This window comes from Mercurialis annua, linkage group LG4 (genome assembly GCF_937616625.2).
Source record: "Mercurialis annua linkage group LG4, ddMerAnnu1.2, whole genome shotgun sequence".
NCBI lineage: Eukaryota > Viridiplantae > Streptophyta > Magnoliopsida > Malpighiales > Euphorbiaceae > Mercurialis > Mercurialis annua.
In genome coordinates, this window is record NC_065573.1 from 40,431,076 (window position 1) to 40,446,211 (window position 15,136).

Consider the following 15,136-nt stretch of genomic DNA (forward strand, 5'->3'; position numbering starts at 1 on the left):
TTTAGTAAAACTATACACAAATCAAGACATAGTTATTTTTTTAATTTATGTGAAATGGCCAAAATGCGAAAAATATTATGGACCGGAGGAAGTAGCATAAATACAACATATCTTGTTGATTGACCTACAGCATAAGCATAGGAAAAAAAATAAACATCAATGAATTGTTACCCAAAAGTGTGTGTTACCGGAGGTTCTGGTTATATTGGTTCATGGCTTATAAACAAGCTTTTACATAGAGGCTATACTGTCCATGCAACTTTGAGAAACTTGAGTAATTACTTTCATTCTCTTCATAATTTACTTTTCGTTACAATTCCGTCGCAAAAATTCAAAACCTCGTTATAATTTGACTGTCTTTTCGTCACATAAATTTTTTTCATCAGATATTTTTCCGTCATAAATATCCATCACAATTAGACTGCGTTTTTAATCATGTAAAGTTTGTTTGAATTGTAGAAGAGGCATCGAAGGTTGACTTACTAAAGTCCTTCCCAAATGCAGAGAGCAACTTGGTTCTTTTCGAAGCTGATTTAGACAAAAACAATGACTTTGAAGAAGCAATTCATGGCTGTGAATTTGTTTTTCATATTGCTACTCCTAAGTCATCTCAGGTTATATTAATTTCTTCAATCCGTTACTTATACATAATTCAACAATACTAGTTTTCTCCAAGTTTCTTATTATATATCTATTTACACAAAATGGCGGAGAAAGGAGCGGAGCAGGGGGCGACAACCTCTTGATCCAGCCCTAGTACCTCTCACCTCTATCCTTTTTTCCGCTCCCTCCTTATCCTCCGATGACATTGCTTCATTTTCGAAAATTTGTCACTAATTTTTTTTTATATAAATTAGTAATTAAATTATAAAAAATATTTCTCAAAATGATGAGACATATTTAAATTAATTAATTCTATTTATTCATATGCATACTGTTCGGCTTAATACATAGTTTGACCCCTGTACTTGTACCCTTTTACCCATCTAACCCCTAAATTTAACGTCTCACCTATCGAACCTCTGAAGTTGTTAAATAATCCGATTTAACCCCTGAACTTGATAAATATGTAAGTATTGAACCCTTCGTGTCCACTTGTCACTTGAAACGGTCTAGAAGAAATTGTGTACGGAGGGGTTAAATGTTTACGTATTTATCAAGTTCGGGGGTCAAATCGGGTTATTTAACAAGTTCATGGGTTCGATAGGTGAGACGTTAAGTTTAGAGGTTAGATGGGTAAAAGGGTACAAGTTCAGGGGTCAAACTATGTATTCAGCCCATACTGTTCTCATTAAAAAGTTTCTTTAATCAAAAAATTTTCCTTATTAATTTTGTTCTCCACTCATTATTAATTCCTCTCTTTTACCAAGCAATTATAAAAATTTCCATTTTTAATAGTCAGTCATTAATATTTACTTTTTTATATCGATACAAATCAATAATTATATTTTTAAAATATTTTTAAAATTACGAGAGACATATTTTACCTAATATATTTTATAGTTTAATTAGATAACTAAAAGCACTAGTTTGATGTATTTTTAAAAATTTAAAGTACTTATTTCAAAGAAATTAAAAACTTAAAACTAAAATAGTAGATTTAAAAAAGTTCAGACATCATAAAATTGATGCTTTATCTTACGTATATTTGAATAAAGCATTGACATAAAAATGATATCAGTCTTCTTCAATTGGCGTGCCTCCTTGTTGTATTTGTGTGTTTATAGTATGTTTGAGTGGTCAAAAACAGTATAAAGACAAGGCTGAAGCAACGGTGGCCGGAGCGAAAAATATAGTGGAATCTTGCATTAGATCAAAAACTGTTAAGCGTCTGATCTACACCGCAACAGTTCTGGCAGCTTCTCCATTGAATGAAGATGGAAATAGCTTCAAATGTTGTATGGATGAATCATGTTGGACTCCTCTTGATTTATCATTTTCTTGTGCCAGTGACCATAACATGGTATTTTCTCCCTTTTTAATATTCTATCGGAAATATAAATAAAATATTCTCACTGATTCTGTCACTAAATCTGTTGCCGTTCGCTCGAATAAGAATTCATCGACGGTATCCCTTGGTAAAAAAAGCGATTTTCTAGTAGTGATATTGGAATGTGAAAAATCTGAGCCGAAACAGTCAAATTTGGTTTGGTTTGATATTATTAAAAATTAATTTTTCGACTTGGTCCTGGATATAAAGAATTCAATTAAGTTTTAATGTAAATCGAACTAGAATAACCAAATAAACCGGAAACCGACTTGCTCACTTTGGTTCACTTTGAAAAATTACACTTCCTTAAAATATTTCATTTTTGTTTTATGAAGGAGGGAAATTTTGAGTTCGATCTGAACTAAGTGCATTAGAAATTATAAAATATGTACTAAAATTATATACAAATTAAAATCAAAATACTAATTTAAAATATGTGGCAATAATTATCAGTTTTTCATTTTCTAATATCTGGTTAGTTCAAATACATGAATAAAGCATGAATTCGATTTAGATAATAATTTTCAATCTTATATTTAGATTTTTTTTTATAATTAAGAAAGGGGAATCATTTGTGGAAGGAATTGAATCCACGATCTAAGCAAAATGTTGCCTACCACTTATACCATTTGAGGTACAGCTCATCGGTTATATATTTATACTTTTTTATTGTAATATATGCAGGGTTATACTAAAGGAAAGACATTAGCAGAGAAAGAAGTTTTGAGGGTTTTTGATATTCCTGTGCCTCATAGGCAATAAAAATTCCAGTTGTGTGCCTCTTTGGAATTTAATTCCAAAAAGGTGCCTGGTCCCACGCGTTCCGCATTGTAGGAATGCGGAACACGTGGCGTTCCGCATTCCTACAATGCGGAACACGTGGCGTTCCGCATTCCTACAATGCGGAACGCTTTAAGCAGCTGATTAATTGCTTAATCAGCTGCTCAGCAACGTTCCGCATTGTAGGAATGCGGAACGTTGCTTCTCCCCAATGATTGGGGAGCACTTTTGTCTCCCCAATCATTGGGGAGATGCAAATGATTGGGCCAATCATTGCCAAAAAAAATTAATAAATAATTTTTAAAAAAATATTATTAATAAACGATATAAATTAATAACGATTTTAAATTATTATTAACAAATGATATAATTTTAGAAATCGATATAAATTAATAAACGATTTTCTATTGAACCTTCATTAAATAAATAAAAGAAAAAATAAAACACTGAAAGTGGTCGACTAGAAATGACCGATAAGCTATAGAGTAAAAGTTGACAAACTCTTGCCAACCCTTCTGGAACCAAATCTCACCATCAGATTTCACTAAATCTAGTTTCCATTTTGCACCACTTGGAACCTTGAGGACTACTGAACTTGGCAGATTGTTTCCGTAGAGTCTGACAAATTTTCTTGGAATATACTGTGCATATACGTAGAAATTTACATGTTCATGGTGAAGTTAGAAAGTCTATCTTCTTCTTATAAGTTATGCAGATCAAAAAATTGATTAAAAAAAGGTAAAAGGACTTACAAGCTTGCCATCACGAAGGGCGTCGTCAAGAATAATCTTGAAAAAACGGGGTATTTTTGATTTGAACATCGGCCTTCCGTCGTCTCTTTGAGGACAAGAATCCATTCGGAAACTCAAAATCAGTTTGTTGTTCTGTAATGAGAGTGAATGAGGTGTGTTTATTTTAGAGACTAAGTTATATATGCAAAACCAAGGCTCAGAGATACAAATTAAGTGACCTACATGCGGTAGTTGGCTCCGGTACCCAGATATTTTCAATTTGTTAAAATTAGTACTTAAATCAAACAAGCATTTAAATCGATTTTTAATATATCGTTTGATAACATTGTATTTAATTTATAGTGTTTATAAAAAAAATTAAATAAAATTTGTTTTTTTTTTAAAAAGTTCAGCAATGATTGGGCACTAAATGCCCAATCATTGCAGTCCCAATGATTGGGGAGACAAAACTGTCTCCCCAATCATTGGGGAAGCACGTTCCGCATTCCTAGAATGCGGAACGTGCTTAAGCAGCTGATTAACTTTGTTAATCAGCTGCTGCCCTTGTTCCGCATTCTAGGAATGCGGAACCCCATCCGTTCCGCATTCCTAGAATGCGGAACGAGTGGGACCAGGCACTCTTTCGGAATTAATTCCGAAAGAGGCACTGAATTGGAAATTTGGGTGCCTTTGAGGCACCCAAATATCAAAAACCCAAGTTTTGAAGTATAACAATATGAAACTAGATGGTGCCAATTTTGAAGTGGTTACTCTTGCTCTTGGGCTAGTAGGAGGAGACACTTTGACATCTCATGTGCCATCTACCATACAAGTGATTTGTTCACCAATTTCAGGGAATGTATGGGGTTATAATCATGGTTTGAGGTTCCTTCAACAAGTTTTGGGTTCAATTCCTATTGTGCATGTTGATGATGTTTGTGAAGCTCATATCTTTTGCATGGAAAATTCTGAGGCCAAAGGTAGATTTCTTTGTGCAGTTGCCAATCCAACTAGTAGAGATATTGCTCTCTACTATCAACAACATTACCCTCAATTTAAGATTGATGATAGGTAACATCACTAAATTCTTATTTTCTACCATCTGATTTACTATTATTTTTTTATTTTGTTTTGGTAATCCGACTTTTATTTTTCTATAACAAGACAGTTACTGTAACTCTGATCAATAATTGCTTATGTGACAACAAGTTGTGTGCCACATAATCATTTGTCGGCCACATAAGCGATAATAGCTAACAACTTTTGGAGTTGAGAAAATAAAAACTTAGTAATCAAAATATAAACAATAAAATGACAATCGCTAAAGTAAAAAAGCACAATTTACGTTGTTTATAGTTGGCTTAATGTCTTAACAAACCCCGACCTTTCGTCCCCTTTTCAATCCTATCCTGACGTTGAAAAATTGTCAATTTTACCCCAATTTGCATTTTTTTCATTTCAATTGTACCCTGAAACATAAAATTGACCTTTATTTATTTGACAAAAGTTCAATATTTTTTTTTAAATGGTCAATTTAATATAAAAAGTTACTCTATTGCAAAAAGGGTCAATTTAAAGAATTTTTACCAAATAAAAAAAGGTCAATTTTATGCTTTAGGGTACAATTGAAATGAAAAAATACAAAATAGGATAAAATTGACAGATTTACAACGTCGTGGTAGGTTTGAAAAGGGGATAAAAGGTCAGGATTTTTTAAGATATAAAGCCTTTATAGTTTTAGATTTATGAAGGTGATAACAACTGAATGTTTGATTGTAGATTTATGGGGGAAACAGAAGAAGAGATAAAGTTTGATTCCTCAAAGTTGTCAAAGCTGGGTTTTGATTATAAATATGATTTGAAGAAGATATTAGATGAAAGCTTAGAATGCGGCAAGCGTTTAGGAGAGATCTTTCTCCCATAAAGACTCGTTACATTAGGAGAAACTGGAATAAATTGGCAATAACGTTTTTCTCCTTAATCAGAAGCCTCACATTCGAGTCTAAAATATAAAACGGTTTTTTAAAATAAAAAATTATGTCTTAGGTGGCGTTTGATAAAACTGAAAATTAAGTACTGAAAATTAAGTGCTGAATTTTAAGTGCTGAAAATAATAATTGCTGATTTTTTTAAGTGCTGAATTAAATAAGTCTGTTTGATAACTGCAAGTCTGTAACTACTGAATATTATTGAAATTATTATATTTATATATAAATCTTTAAAGATTAACTATTTTAAAAATAAATTACTAAATACAAATAATTTTTAAAATATAAATAAAAAATATTTAAAAAATATTATGAACAATACACATATTACAAATAAAAATCATAAATTTTAGTTGCTTATATTGATAATGAGTTTTTAAAATAAAATGAATCTCCCCTTTAATTTAAAAATCGGTCCATAAATAAAATACCTTTTAAAACTCTAAAAAACCGTTTAAATCTGATAATCATTGTTGTGTGTTACAAACGGAAGTCTAAATAAAATTTTAAAAGCGGATATATTAAATAATGACATATAGACTATAAAAACAAAATAAAAATGGAGAATAAAATATTCATGATGAAAAATATAGTAATTTGCAATTTTAAGTGCTAATTTAAGTATAATTAGTGATAATAAAAAAAATGAGATAAAATATTTTTATTCATGACTAATAATTGAAAATAATAAAAATATAAAGTTTATTGAATGATAAAACTAATATTTAATAACTTAATGTTTTCAGTAAAAAAAAATAAGTCAAAATTTTTGACTTATTATTTTAAGTGGTTTTTGACTTAACTGAATAAGTTAAGTTGAACTTTTTTGAGTTATCAAACCAACTTAAAACAATTAAGTGCTTAATATATTAATTTAAGTAATAAGTTGGGTTATCAAACACCCTCTTAATTAATTCTTAGGTAAACTCAGTCCACCACGTCATCTGTGAACTAAACCTATCACATTATGACACGTCATTAAAATAATGGCACTATCGTAAATTACTATTCAAAAATGTAAATAAGTAATAAACAAAATTACAATAGTGCCATTATTTTAATGACATGCTATAATATGATAGGTTAGTCCACGGATGACGTGGTAGACTGAGTCTACCTAAGAATTTCTCTTAATCGAAATAGTTGCTCCAGACATCAAGCGGTACCGGGACCTCAAAAATATCTGATTTAAGCTACATGAGATAAATAAAAAAAATTATAATTTTCACTTTATTAAATATTCATGTCCTCTTTTTTGTTTTTATGTTGCTTAAACATTGAATTTGTGACATTTCTATTTTGAGCTAATTTTTAAATGGAGTTTTTTTTTCTGTTTTTATAACCAAATTTTTAAGACCAATGAACTATATTTCAAATTATAAACGCGCTGCGCACATTCTACTGAAGTTGCAGGTTCAATTTCTTAAACCCTATGAAATGACATATATATTTTAATTATTTTTAAATAAATATTTATGGTAGTTTGTTTCATCAAAGATTGTATATTAAAGGATAAACATTGATGAATTATTGAATCGTACACAATTGTTAGCTGCAGTCTTCTATAACTTGATGAATCAAGAAGTTACTAAAAATGTAGGCATCCAAATCTGTTAGTAATTAGTCTAAGAAATATCAAAGGAAAATAGAGAATGCTCAAATTAGAATAATCAAAAGCTGTCTCGACTGGATATAATATTTATAATTTATACTAAAATTAAAGTTTGTTAAAAATTTAACTTACTTGTCAAAATAAAATAATTCTAAATAATATAATTAAAAAGAATAATTAAAATTAAACTAAGTAATTTAAAAATAGAAAAGTTGTGTTTTAAAAGTCTAAATAATGGAATTTGACTGAAAAACATCGAACTTTTCGAATGCAACATATTAATATTGTTTGTTGGCCCGTGATTTTTTTAATTGATCATTGAATTCTAAGAACGCCCAAAACAAAAAGTCGCAATAATTAGGATACTACCATTATACTTTTTTAATTTTAAAAAAAATGTAGAAGCCACTAGGAAATAATTATCCTTTTATTTTGATAAAATTGGATCGAATTGAACTGATATTTATTCTGAAATTCGATTTGGTTTGTAACTTCTTAAGACCGATTTTGACATTTTTATTTTTGAACCGAAGCAGAGTACCTTTTGCACACCCTACAAGCCACGCTGTCGGCATCAATTATCCATTCCTTTGCATCAAGTGGATGTGAAAAATTAATAGGCTCTAATTAATTAAACACAGGTGACTTTGTAATATAAAAAAATTAAAACTATAGCATGTTGATCATGATATATATAATAAGTAAGACTTAAGTGGTAATATGCCCCCTGAACTTGCAAGCAATGGGCAATTAACACATATATTAAATTTATGGGCAAATTAGCACACGAACTTGATGATTATGGGCAATTCGCCCCATTTTGGCAATTTACCCCCTTAATTTGTAAGTTAATTGTCTCTTAAATTGGCAATCTGCCCCCTTAACTTGTAAGTTAATTTGCCAAAATAGGCTAATTGTTCATAATCAACAAGTTCGTGTACTGATTTGCCAACAAAATTAATTTGTGTGTTAATTGCTCATTGCTTACAAGTTGAAGGGGTAAATTGCTACTTAAGTCTAATAAGCAGTATATTGTTCCAATGCCATGTGACTCTATCGCATTTTGTAGCCAGAACATAATACAATAATGCTCATGCAGTTTCTATATTTATAAATTGTCCAAATTTATAATTATTGCATCTGCAACCTAATTAGGTTAAACAAGTTACAAGCTAAAGCCTACTCACTAATGGCTTTCTCCATTCTCAATCTCCTCTTTATCCTCGTCCTTTCTCCGGCCGCCACCATGGTTGTTACAACCGCATTACCTGTCAAAAACTCGAATTCTCTTGATACTCACCTCTCTAATTTGAGAAACTTTTGTAACAACAAACCGTACCCAAATGCTTGTTTTAACTCATTAAAGGCGCATCCAATCGATATAAATATTGATTCAAACTTAATTACATTTCTTCTCCACTCTCTTGAAGCTGCAATATCAGAAATAGAAAAGCTAACTAATCTGTTCTTGAACATCGGCGGCGGATCAAACGATATTATCGAAAAACAAAAAGGTACAATTCAAGATTGTCAAGAACTTCACCAAATTACACTATCTTCCTTAAAAAGAATATCAGTTTCAAGAATCCAAGCTGGTGATCCTCGTAAACTTTCCGATGCAAGAACGTATCTTAGCGCATCGTTGACGAACAAAAACACATGCTTACAGGGACTAGATTCCGCTTCTGGTCCGTTGAAGAGTGTTCTTGTCAATTCGTTGACGGATACGTATATGCACGTAAGTAATTCTTTATCAATGCTTCCTAAACAGGCCTCTAAAAAGGGTCCGAAAAATCAGAGACGCGGACTATTAGGGTTTCCGAAATGGGTTTCGAAGAAAGATCGTCGGATTTTGGAAAGTGATGGCGATGATGGTGATGATGAGTATGATCCTAGTCATGTTCTTACAGTAGCTGCTGATGGAAGTGGAAATTTCAGTAGCGTAAGTGATGCTATAAAATTCGCTCCGAGTAATAGTGAGACAAGAATATTAATTTATGTAAAAAAAGGAGTGTATAAGGAGAATGTAGAGATCACACAAGATAAGCGTAACATTGTTCTGATCGGAGATGGGAGTGATGTCACTTTCATTACCGGAAGTAGAAGTGTGGATGATGGTTGGACTTCTTTCAGATCTGCAACTCTTGGTAAGACTTTCATAAAACCTCTTAATTTTGTACCTATTAAAAAAAAAAAAAACTTAATTAATTGTTAATTTGATTGTCTTAAATTTAGACAAGATGAATTTATATAACGTAATTGTTAAAGAATACATCCTGAATAATAACTTGTACCACTTTGGTACAATAATTTTATATTTTGCATTAACTGTATCAATACATTAAATAAAAATATAAAGAACTTAGTTATTTTTAACCTTTGAATATATATTTTAATGAAAAATTATTGCAGCTGTATCTGGCGATGGCTTTTTGGCCAGGGACATAACTATAGAGAACACAGCCGGACCACAGAAGCATCAAGCCGTTGCCCTACGCATAAACGCAGACCTAGCAGCAATTTACAGATGCAAGATCAATGGCTGCCAAGACACCTTATACGTGCACTCATTTCGACAATTTTATCGAGAATGTGACATATCGGGCACTATAGATTACATATTCGGCAATGCCGCCACTATCATTCAGGTATGAGCGGAGCGAACAGTAAATAATTTTTAATTTGTAGTCAATGATATGAACTTATGTGAATTTAATAGTACAGACTTAAAAAGTTTATTTTACCACCTTAAAAAATTCGTTTCATCACCTTTATAAAATTATCTAAAATGTATATTATTCGATAATTTTGTTCATCTTATGAAAAAATTACGAGTCTGCTATTTTCTGCAGAGGTGTAACATTATCTCGAAAATGCCAATGGCCGGCCAGTTCAATGTCATCACCGCCCAATCTCGAGAAACATCTGATCAAAACACCGGAATATCGATACAGAATTGCTCGATTGTAGCTACCGATGATCTATCCTCCGCTTCAACTAGGGTTAGAAGCTACTTAGGCAGGCCATGGATGGAGTACTCAAGGACTGTGATTCTTGATTCTTTTATTGGTGGTTTTATTGATCCAGCTGGGTGGATTAAATGGACTGGTGATGAAAATGAAAATTTGGAGAATCTATATTATGGTGAGTATGATAATAAAGGAGCAGGTTCTGGAATTGATAATAGAGTTACGTGGGAAGGGTACCATGTAATGGATGATTATGATGCTTATGATTTTACTGTATCGAATTTTATTGCTGGTGATCAGTGGCTAGATTCCACTTCATTTCCTTATGATGATCAAATCTGAAATTAGTTTAGCTATATAGTGACAGTATGTTTATGTTAATGCTTATTAATTTATTTATTATTAATAAATTAAATTGATTTTTTTGTTCATAGTTCAATTGAGAAAGAAGTGTATGTATTTTTTTATTAATTGGATATAACCAAATTGATATTATATTAATTTTTAATTCTTGATATCGTGTTCCAGTTGTAATAAAGTAATAAATAGTTATGTATTTTTTTTAAATGGTTAGTGCATGGCTTTGACCAAATACAACTACGACGCATGATCAAGAATATTAGGCTTGTTCGAAGGACAAAGACAACGAGGAATGACAAGTTAATTTGTCGTTAGATGTTGGAATATGTTGATATCAAAATTTGTTTAATAGACAGAATCTACTTCTTGAAATTGAGAATTGTTAGGCGTGAAAATTGAGAGATTGTGGCGCTGGAGAATCCAAATCGATTTTATTTTTTTATGAATCCAAGTCAAAACTTGATATGGAATAATCATATCATCATACAACCAGTTTATTCATGATCTCCGGCCATTTTGTCATTTGATTTTATTCAAATTTTGTGGACTATTTAAAAACAATAAGTAATTGTAAATATGTATTAGATTAAGTAAATTTTCGAAAAATTACGGCCATTTTGTCATTTGACTTCCCAAACAACTTCTTAGTTAACTCTCTTTTAAATTTATATTTTAAAATTAAATAAGTACAATTTAATTATATGTTTAGATTAAGTAAATTTTCGAACTTGTATTTTAGAGATCAAATAATTCATTTTAATTTCATCAATCAATTAGGTCTCCAAACTCTCTTAATTTAAGCCAAGCAACTCCAAAAAATGTACAACTCGAACACAAATTTATTCGATCTCGAATTACAAATTTGGATATCTAATTGATTAAAATGATTTATTTGACATTAAAATAAATTTAAAAATCTGATTGATTAGAAAAAATTAAAATATACTTATTTAATTCCGAAATATAAATTTGAAGATCGCCTGGACTCTTTGTGCACTTTGTTTTGGAAGTTGGGTCAAAATTGCTAGCCCATATCGTAGGTCTGAAAAGAAGGCCTGGTAATCCATTTCTCTGCCTGTCAGTAGCCAGTAGTAGTACTTTAGTTATTTACTTTACTGCAATTCTCCACCAAGAAATTATAATCACTAGTGTAATGACGATCGCTGCTTTGCAACCTCTATGCAAAATACCCATTTCATATACTCCTTTCTTGCAAAATCACCATAAACATTCAATTTTTAAACTGGGAAATGACTTCAAACTGTTAAAAGATTCAACACTCAACAAGAGAGAAGGGTTTATATGCAGTGTGTCTTTGCTTCCAGTTGATCCATGGGCGCCTAGTATCGACTCGCAAAGCATTGCTCCACAGCTTTTTGCGTTTTCTTTGTTCCCTTACATTGGTTTCTTGTACTTCATTACCAAATCCAACACTGCTCCTAAGCTCACTCTCTTTGGATTCTACTTCTTGCTTGCGTTTGTTGGGGCTACTAGTAAGTTTCTTTGGCTGAAATTTGAATCTTTTTATGTTATTTTTTGGATTGAAATGTCTTGAATTGAGAGAATTTTGTGGATAAGGTGAACTTTTGTTGCTATGAAATGGACAAAATTTAGTAGATGTTGTAACCTATTTGCTGGCCTAAATTACTTTGATTCACAAATGATTGTGAATTTAGCCTAAAGAGTTTGAATAATTATACTACGCAATAGTTGTGCCACGTCATTCGTGCATCAAACTCGGTGAGTCTTTTTCCATGTTGGAATGTTTAATGATAAAAAAATAAGTCAGATGCTCGTTTTCTTATTGTAAAAGTGACGTGTCACAACTTTTGCGTGAAATAAACACTCAAAAGAGTGCTACTAATTTAATAAATAACTATATTCTTCAAGTTTTTATTGTATTTATCTGATTTATTCTGGCTAACTATTCATTTTGGTGGCATTTTGATGTATTTGTCGGATGATTTCACATTTGTTGAGCAGTCCCGGCTGGAATATATGGTAATCTCTCCCATTAAGCAAGAATTACTTTGTATATTTTCGATGTTCAAGATGTTTATTGTCGATTATGAAGTTGAACACTCCAATGAAACTTAACTCACTCTTGTGTGGTTGAGACAGCAAAGGTGCATTATGGAACTTCCTTGTCTAATGTGGATTGGTTACATGGAGGTGCTGAGTCGCTTCTTACTCTCACCAATTTATTCATTGTCATGGGGTTGATGCAAGCTCTGAGGACCAATGCACAAGAAACCCAATCTACGACATCAGATTTGCTTCCGGACATCAAAGACGAAAATAAGACTTCTGTCTAGGTAAAGAACACAGGCTTATTTGTTCTTATTAGTTTATCTAAGGACTATGGCCCCTTGTTTGATCCACAAGTTATGCTACTGAGCTTTTCTTAATTGCAGAGTGGATTTTGAGATGGCCTATACTTCATGACTTGCTGTTTCGTTTTTATTTTTCCGGTGTCTGGTCGTCATCATTGGTCGAATATTCAACTGGTTCTGTTTTTATGCTGTCTCATTCTCGTTTTTCTGTGGCGAGGGTAAACTCTTTGTTCTTTTCTTTTCTTTCTTCATACTTTCCACTTGTATCTAATTAGGCTATGCAAAAGTTTGTATAATGTCATTCGAAATGTTTCTGTATAATGCCATGTAAATGTATGTCCATTAGTGAGAATTCTTGTGAGATGTTTGGATTAACTAATATCTCGGAAGATTGTTGTATGTAACTCATAAAGTTATTCTTGTCATTTATTTGAAAACTTCACAATTTTACAACAATGTTGTTACTATATCTATTTTACATGCCTCCTCTTCTCATTTCTCATAAAAGCTAGGCTACTCTGATTACTGAAAGACAAAAAAGACTTTGAAGTGTTAAGATGGGTTTAAGAAAAAAATCCTGCTGTGTCGAATGGAAAGTTTGGATCAAATTCCACAGCCTGAAGTGAGAAGTCTGGCTCCACGATTGGAGAATTTGCAGCTGAAGTATTGGTAGAAATAATATCAGTGAAATCAGAATCGGAGCGGTGAAAATTTTGAAATCCTACATGATTGTTCATCTGAAATGGTGAAACTGAATAGTAGTTTGGTTCAGGTGTAGCTGGAGAAATGAAAGACGGAGAATAACTGCTTGTAGTTTTCATGCTTCCATAAGCGGGAGGAAACGAGAAGGGAAATACGGAATCTTTATTTTCTAGGTCCTCAGTATAAACTCTCAGATTCTTTTGCAAGTTCAAAAGTGCATCTTGTGAATGTTGTTGTTGTTGTTGATTGTGGTTATTGCTATTGTTTTGTTTCTGTTCTTGTTTTTCCGGAGATGCTGGTGTCGGAACTGATTGTTGGCCGTGAGAACAAGTGTGGTTTCCGCGGTATGTGATCTCGAATACCATCGGATCGTCATCTGATCTTTGTACTTGTTTAGTAGCCCAGCAGTTCTGTGTATTTCTGTAGGTGCATCTGTAATAGCTCCTGCATATAAATAACAGTTTTTCTGTAAGATTTCCAGCACTGAAATTTGTTAAGTTCTATTTTTTCGTAGACTTATTATTTGGGCAGACAATTCGTGTTTGGCTTTTCGTTATCGTATTTTTCTGATTCGTTTTTAAAAAACGGGAAGATGGCAATAAAAAAAGAGTTGTACCTTGGATATTTGGCTCCAAGAATGTCTTTCTGCCCATATTTTCTCCAGCTATAGCCATTATCATGAGGTCCTTCAAGTCCAGTCTCAGGGTTCACTCTAACTTGATCAGTCCATCTTGGCATTGTCTTTCTGCAAAATTAGTACAAAACTAAGTTAAGCACAACCTTACTAGAAACAAGAAGGGCTGTTTATTTTATACATTTACGAACTATACACATTTTTAATATTTGACCACGTTTTATAAAAGTTGGTAAATGCATACGCCAAGTGCCGTTTTTTGAGATATCGATAATGATAACCCTATATTTACCAATTTTATAAAACGTAATTAAATTGCAAAAACGTGTATAATCTAAAGACGTTCAACTATTAATTAAGCATCATAATCACCTCTTCTTGGATGCATTCTGATGAACACCATCAAACTCATCACTTCGAGGACTTCCATTAACAGACATAGGAGACTCTGGAACACCACCACCAGCAGTAGTAACATTGCCACGTGTACCACTAACAGTAACAGCATTCTGTTGCTGACACAGTGAGCCACTCCAGTTAAGAATCAACAGAGACTTCTCATAAGAAGTTAAAATCCTCTGTATCAAACAGTCTCCAGTTTCAACTGAAGCAGTTGAATTCAAATGTACCCTTAACTGTTTTGCCAACTCCATTCCTTCAATTAGCTCTCTTATCAATGTCTGCTGCTCCCAACTCAAACTACTCTCCATTTTTATCAATTCACTTAACACTAATCACTCAAGTTATTGAACAATTAGGTACACTTTTGGAAGTTTTGCTAGTTTGGCATGTAGTTAACTGGTTGATTACACTAGATAAGCAAAAAGATATGGACTAAAATGTAGCAAAAGAATGAAGTGTAGAGAGAGAAGTGGAATTATGGAGAATTGGGTTGAGTAGGAAAGTGAAAAGAAGGAGATGATATATATAGTTATGCAAAATAATGGATAGAAAGTCTAAAGTTTGACTGAAGAAAACGAGTTATTCAGCTTAGACTAGTCTATGGTCTTTATTTGCATGAGATGTTTGGAGAAGTG

The 15,136-nt window shown here is 32.2% G+C and overlaps 4 protein-coding genes across 4 annotated transcripts; 3 read left to right on the plus strand and 1 right to left on the minus strand.

The window, feature by feature from the left end:
- The first annotated feature begins 124 nt into the window (after positions 1 to 124).
- On the plus strand, positions 125 to 5,482 carry LOC126677630 (anthocyanidin reductase ((2S)-flavan-3-ol-forming)-like). Its single transcript, XM_050372347.1, has 6 exons — positions 125 to 274; positions 460 to 614; positions 1,751 to 1,963; positions 2,675 to 2,719; positions 4,229 to 4,572; positions 5,281 to 5,482. Exons 1-6 carry the CDS (start codon positions 160 to 162, stop codon positions 5,423 to 5,425), a joined length of 1,017 nt encoding a protein of 338 aa, XP_050228304.1. The 5' UTR covers positions 125 to 159; the 3' UTR covers positions 5,426 to 5,482.
- A 903-nt stretch (positions 5,483 to 6,385) lies between these two features.
- On the plus strand, positions 6,386 to 10,585 carry LOC126677628 (probable pectinesterase/pectinesterase inhibitor 12). The gene is made up of 3 exons (XM_050372344.2): positions 6,386 to 9,248; positions 9,514 to 9,749; positions 9,954 to 10,585. The coding sequence occupies exons 1-3, from the start codon at positions 8,291 to 8,293 to the stop codon at positions 10,410 to 10,412; spliced, it is 1,653 nt and encodes a 550-aa protein (XP_050228301.1). The 5' UTR covers positions 6,386 to 8,290; the 3' UTR covers positions 10,413 to 10,585.
- A 948-nt stretch (positions 10,586 to 11,533) lies between these two features.
- LOC126678093 (uncharacterized) lies at positions 11,534 to 13,138 on the plus strand. Its single transcript, XM_050372966.2, has 4 exons — positions 11,534 to 11,923; positions 12,414 to 12,431; positions 12,552 to 12,745; positions 12,845 to 13,138. The coding sequence occupies exons 1-3, from the start codon at positions 11,584 to 11,586 to the stop codon at positions 12,743 to 12,745; spliced, it is 552 nt and encodes a 183-aa protein (XP_050228923.1). The 5' UTR covers positions 11,534 to 11,583; the 3' UTR covers positions 12,845 to 13,138.
- A 26-nt stretch (positions 13,139 to 13,164) lies between these two features.
- LOC126678092 (probable WRKY transcription factor 53) lies at positions 13,165 to 15,001 on the minus strand. The gene is made up of 3 exons (XM_050372965.2): positions 14,472 to 15,001; positions 14,082 to 14,210; positions 13,165 to 13,909 (listed from the first exon to the last, which is right to left on the minus strand). The coding sequence occupies exons 1-3, from the start codon at positions 14,807 to 14,809 to the stop codon at positions 13,327 to 13,329; spliced, it is 1,050 nt and encodes a 349-aa protein (XP_050228922.1). The 5' UTR covers positions 14,810 to 15,001; the 3' UTR covers positions 13,165 to 13,326.
- Between the last annotated feature and the right edge of the window lie 135 nt (positions 15,002 to 15,136).

What these genes read in the sequence shown, in the direction of transcription:
- LOC126677630 (XM_050372347.1), top strand. Translation starts at nt 160, where the DNA reads ATGAATTGTTACCCAAAAGTGTGTGTTACCGGAGGTTCTGGTTATATT. An exon ending in TGCAACTTTGAGAAACTTGA is followed by an intron (nt 275 to 459) that starts GTAATTACTTTC and finishes TTTGAATTGTAG; the next exon opens with AAGAGGCATCGAAGGTTGAC. An exon ending in CTACTCCTAAGTCATCTCAG is followed by an intron (nt 615 to 1,750) that starts GTTATATTAATT and finishes GGTCAAAAACAG; the next exon opens with TATAAAGACAAGGCTGAAGC.
- LOC126677628 (XM_050372344.2), top strand. Translation starts at nt 8,291, where the DNA reads ATGGCTTTCTCCATTCTCAATCTCCTCTTTATCCTCGTCCTTTCTCCG. An exon ending in TTTCAGATCTGCAACTCTTG is followed by an intron (nt 9,249 to 9,513) that starts GTAAGACTTTCA and finishes AAATTATTGCAG; the next exon opens with CTGTATCTGGCGATGGCTTT. An exon ending in ATGCCGCCACTATCATTCAG is followed by an intron (nt 9,750 to 9,953) that starts GTATGAGCGGAG and finishes TATTTTCTGCAG; the next exon opens with AGGTGTAACATTATCTCGAA.
- LOC126678093 (XM_050372966.2), top strand. Translation starts at nt 11,584, where the DNA reads ATGACGATCGCTGCTTTGCAACCTCTATGCAAAATACCCATTTCATAT.
- LOC126678092 (XM_050372965.2), bottom strand. Translation starts at nt 14,809, where the DNA reads ATGGAGAGTAGTTTGAGTTGGGAGCAGCAGACATTGATAAGAGAGCTA. An exon ending in CAGAATGCATCCAAGAAGAG is followed by an intron (nt 14,211 to 14,471) that starts GTGATTATGATG and finishes CTAATTTTGCAG; the next exon opens with AAAGACAATGCCAAGATGGA. An exon ending in CTTGGAGCCAAATATCCAAG is followed by an intron (nt 13,910 to 14,081) that starts GTACAACTCTTT and finishes ATTTATATGCAG; the next exon opens with GAGCTATTACAGATGCACCT.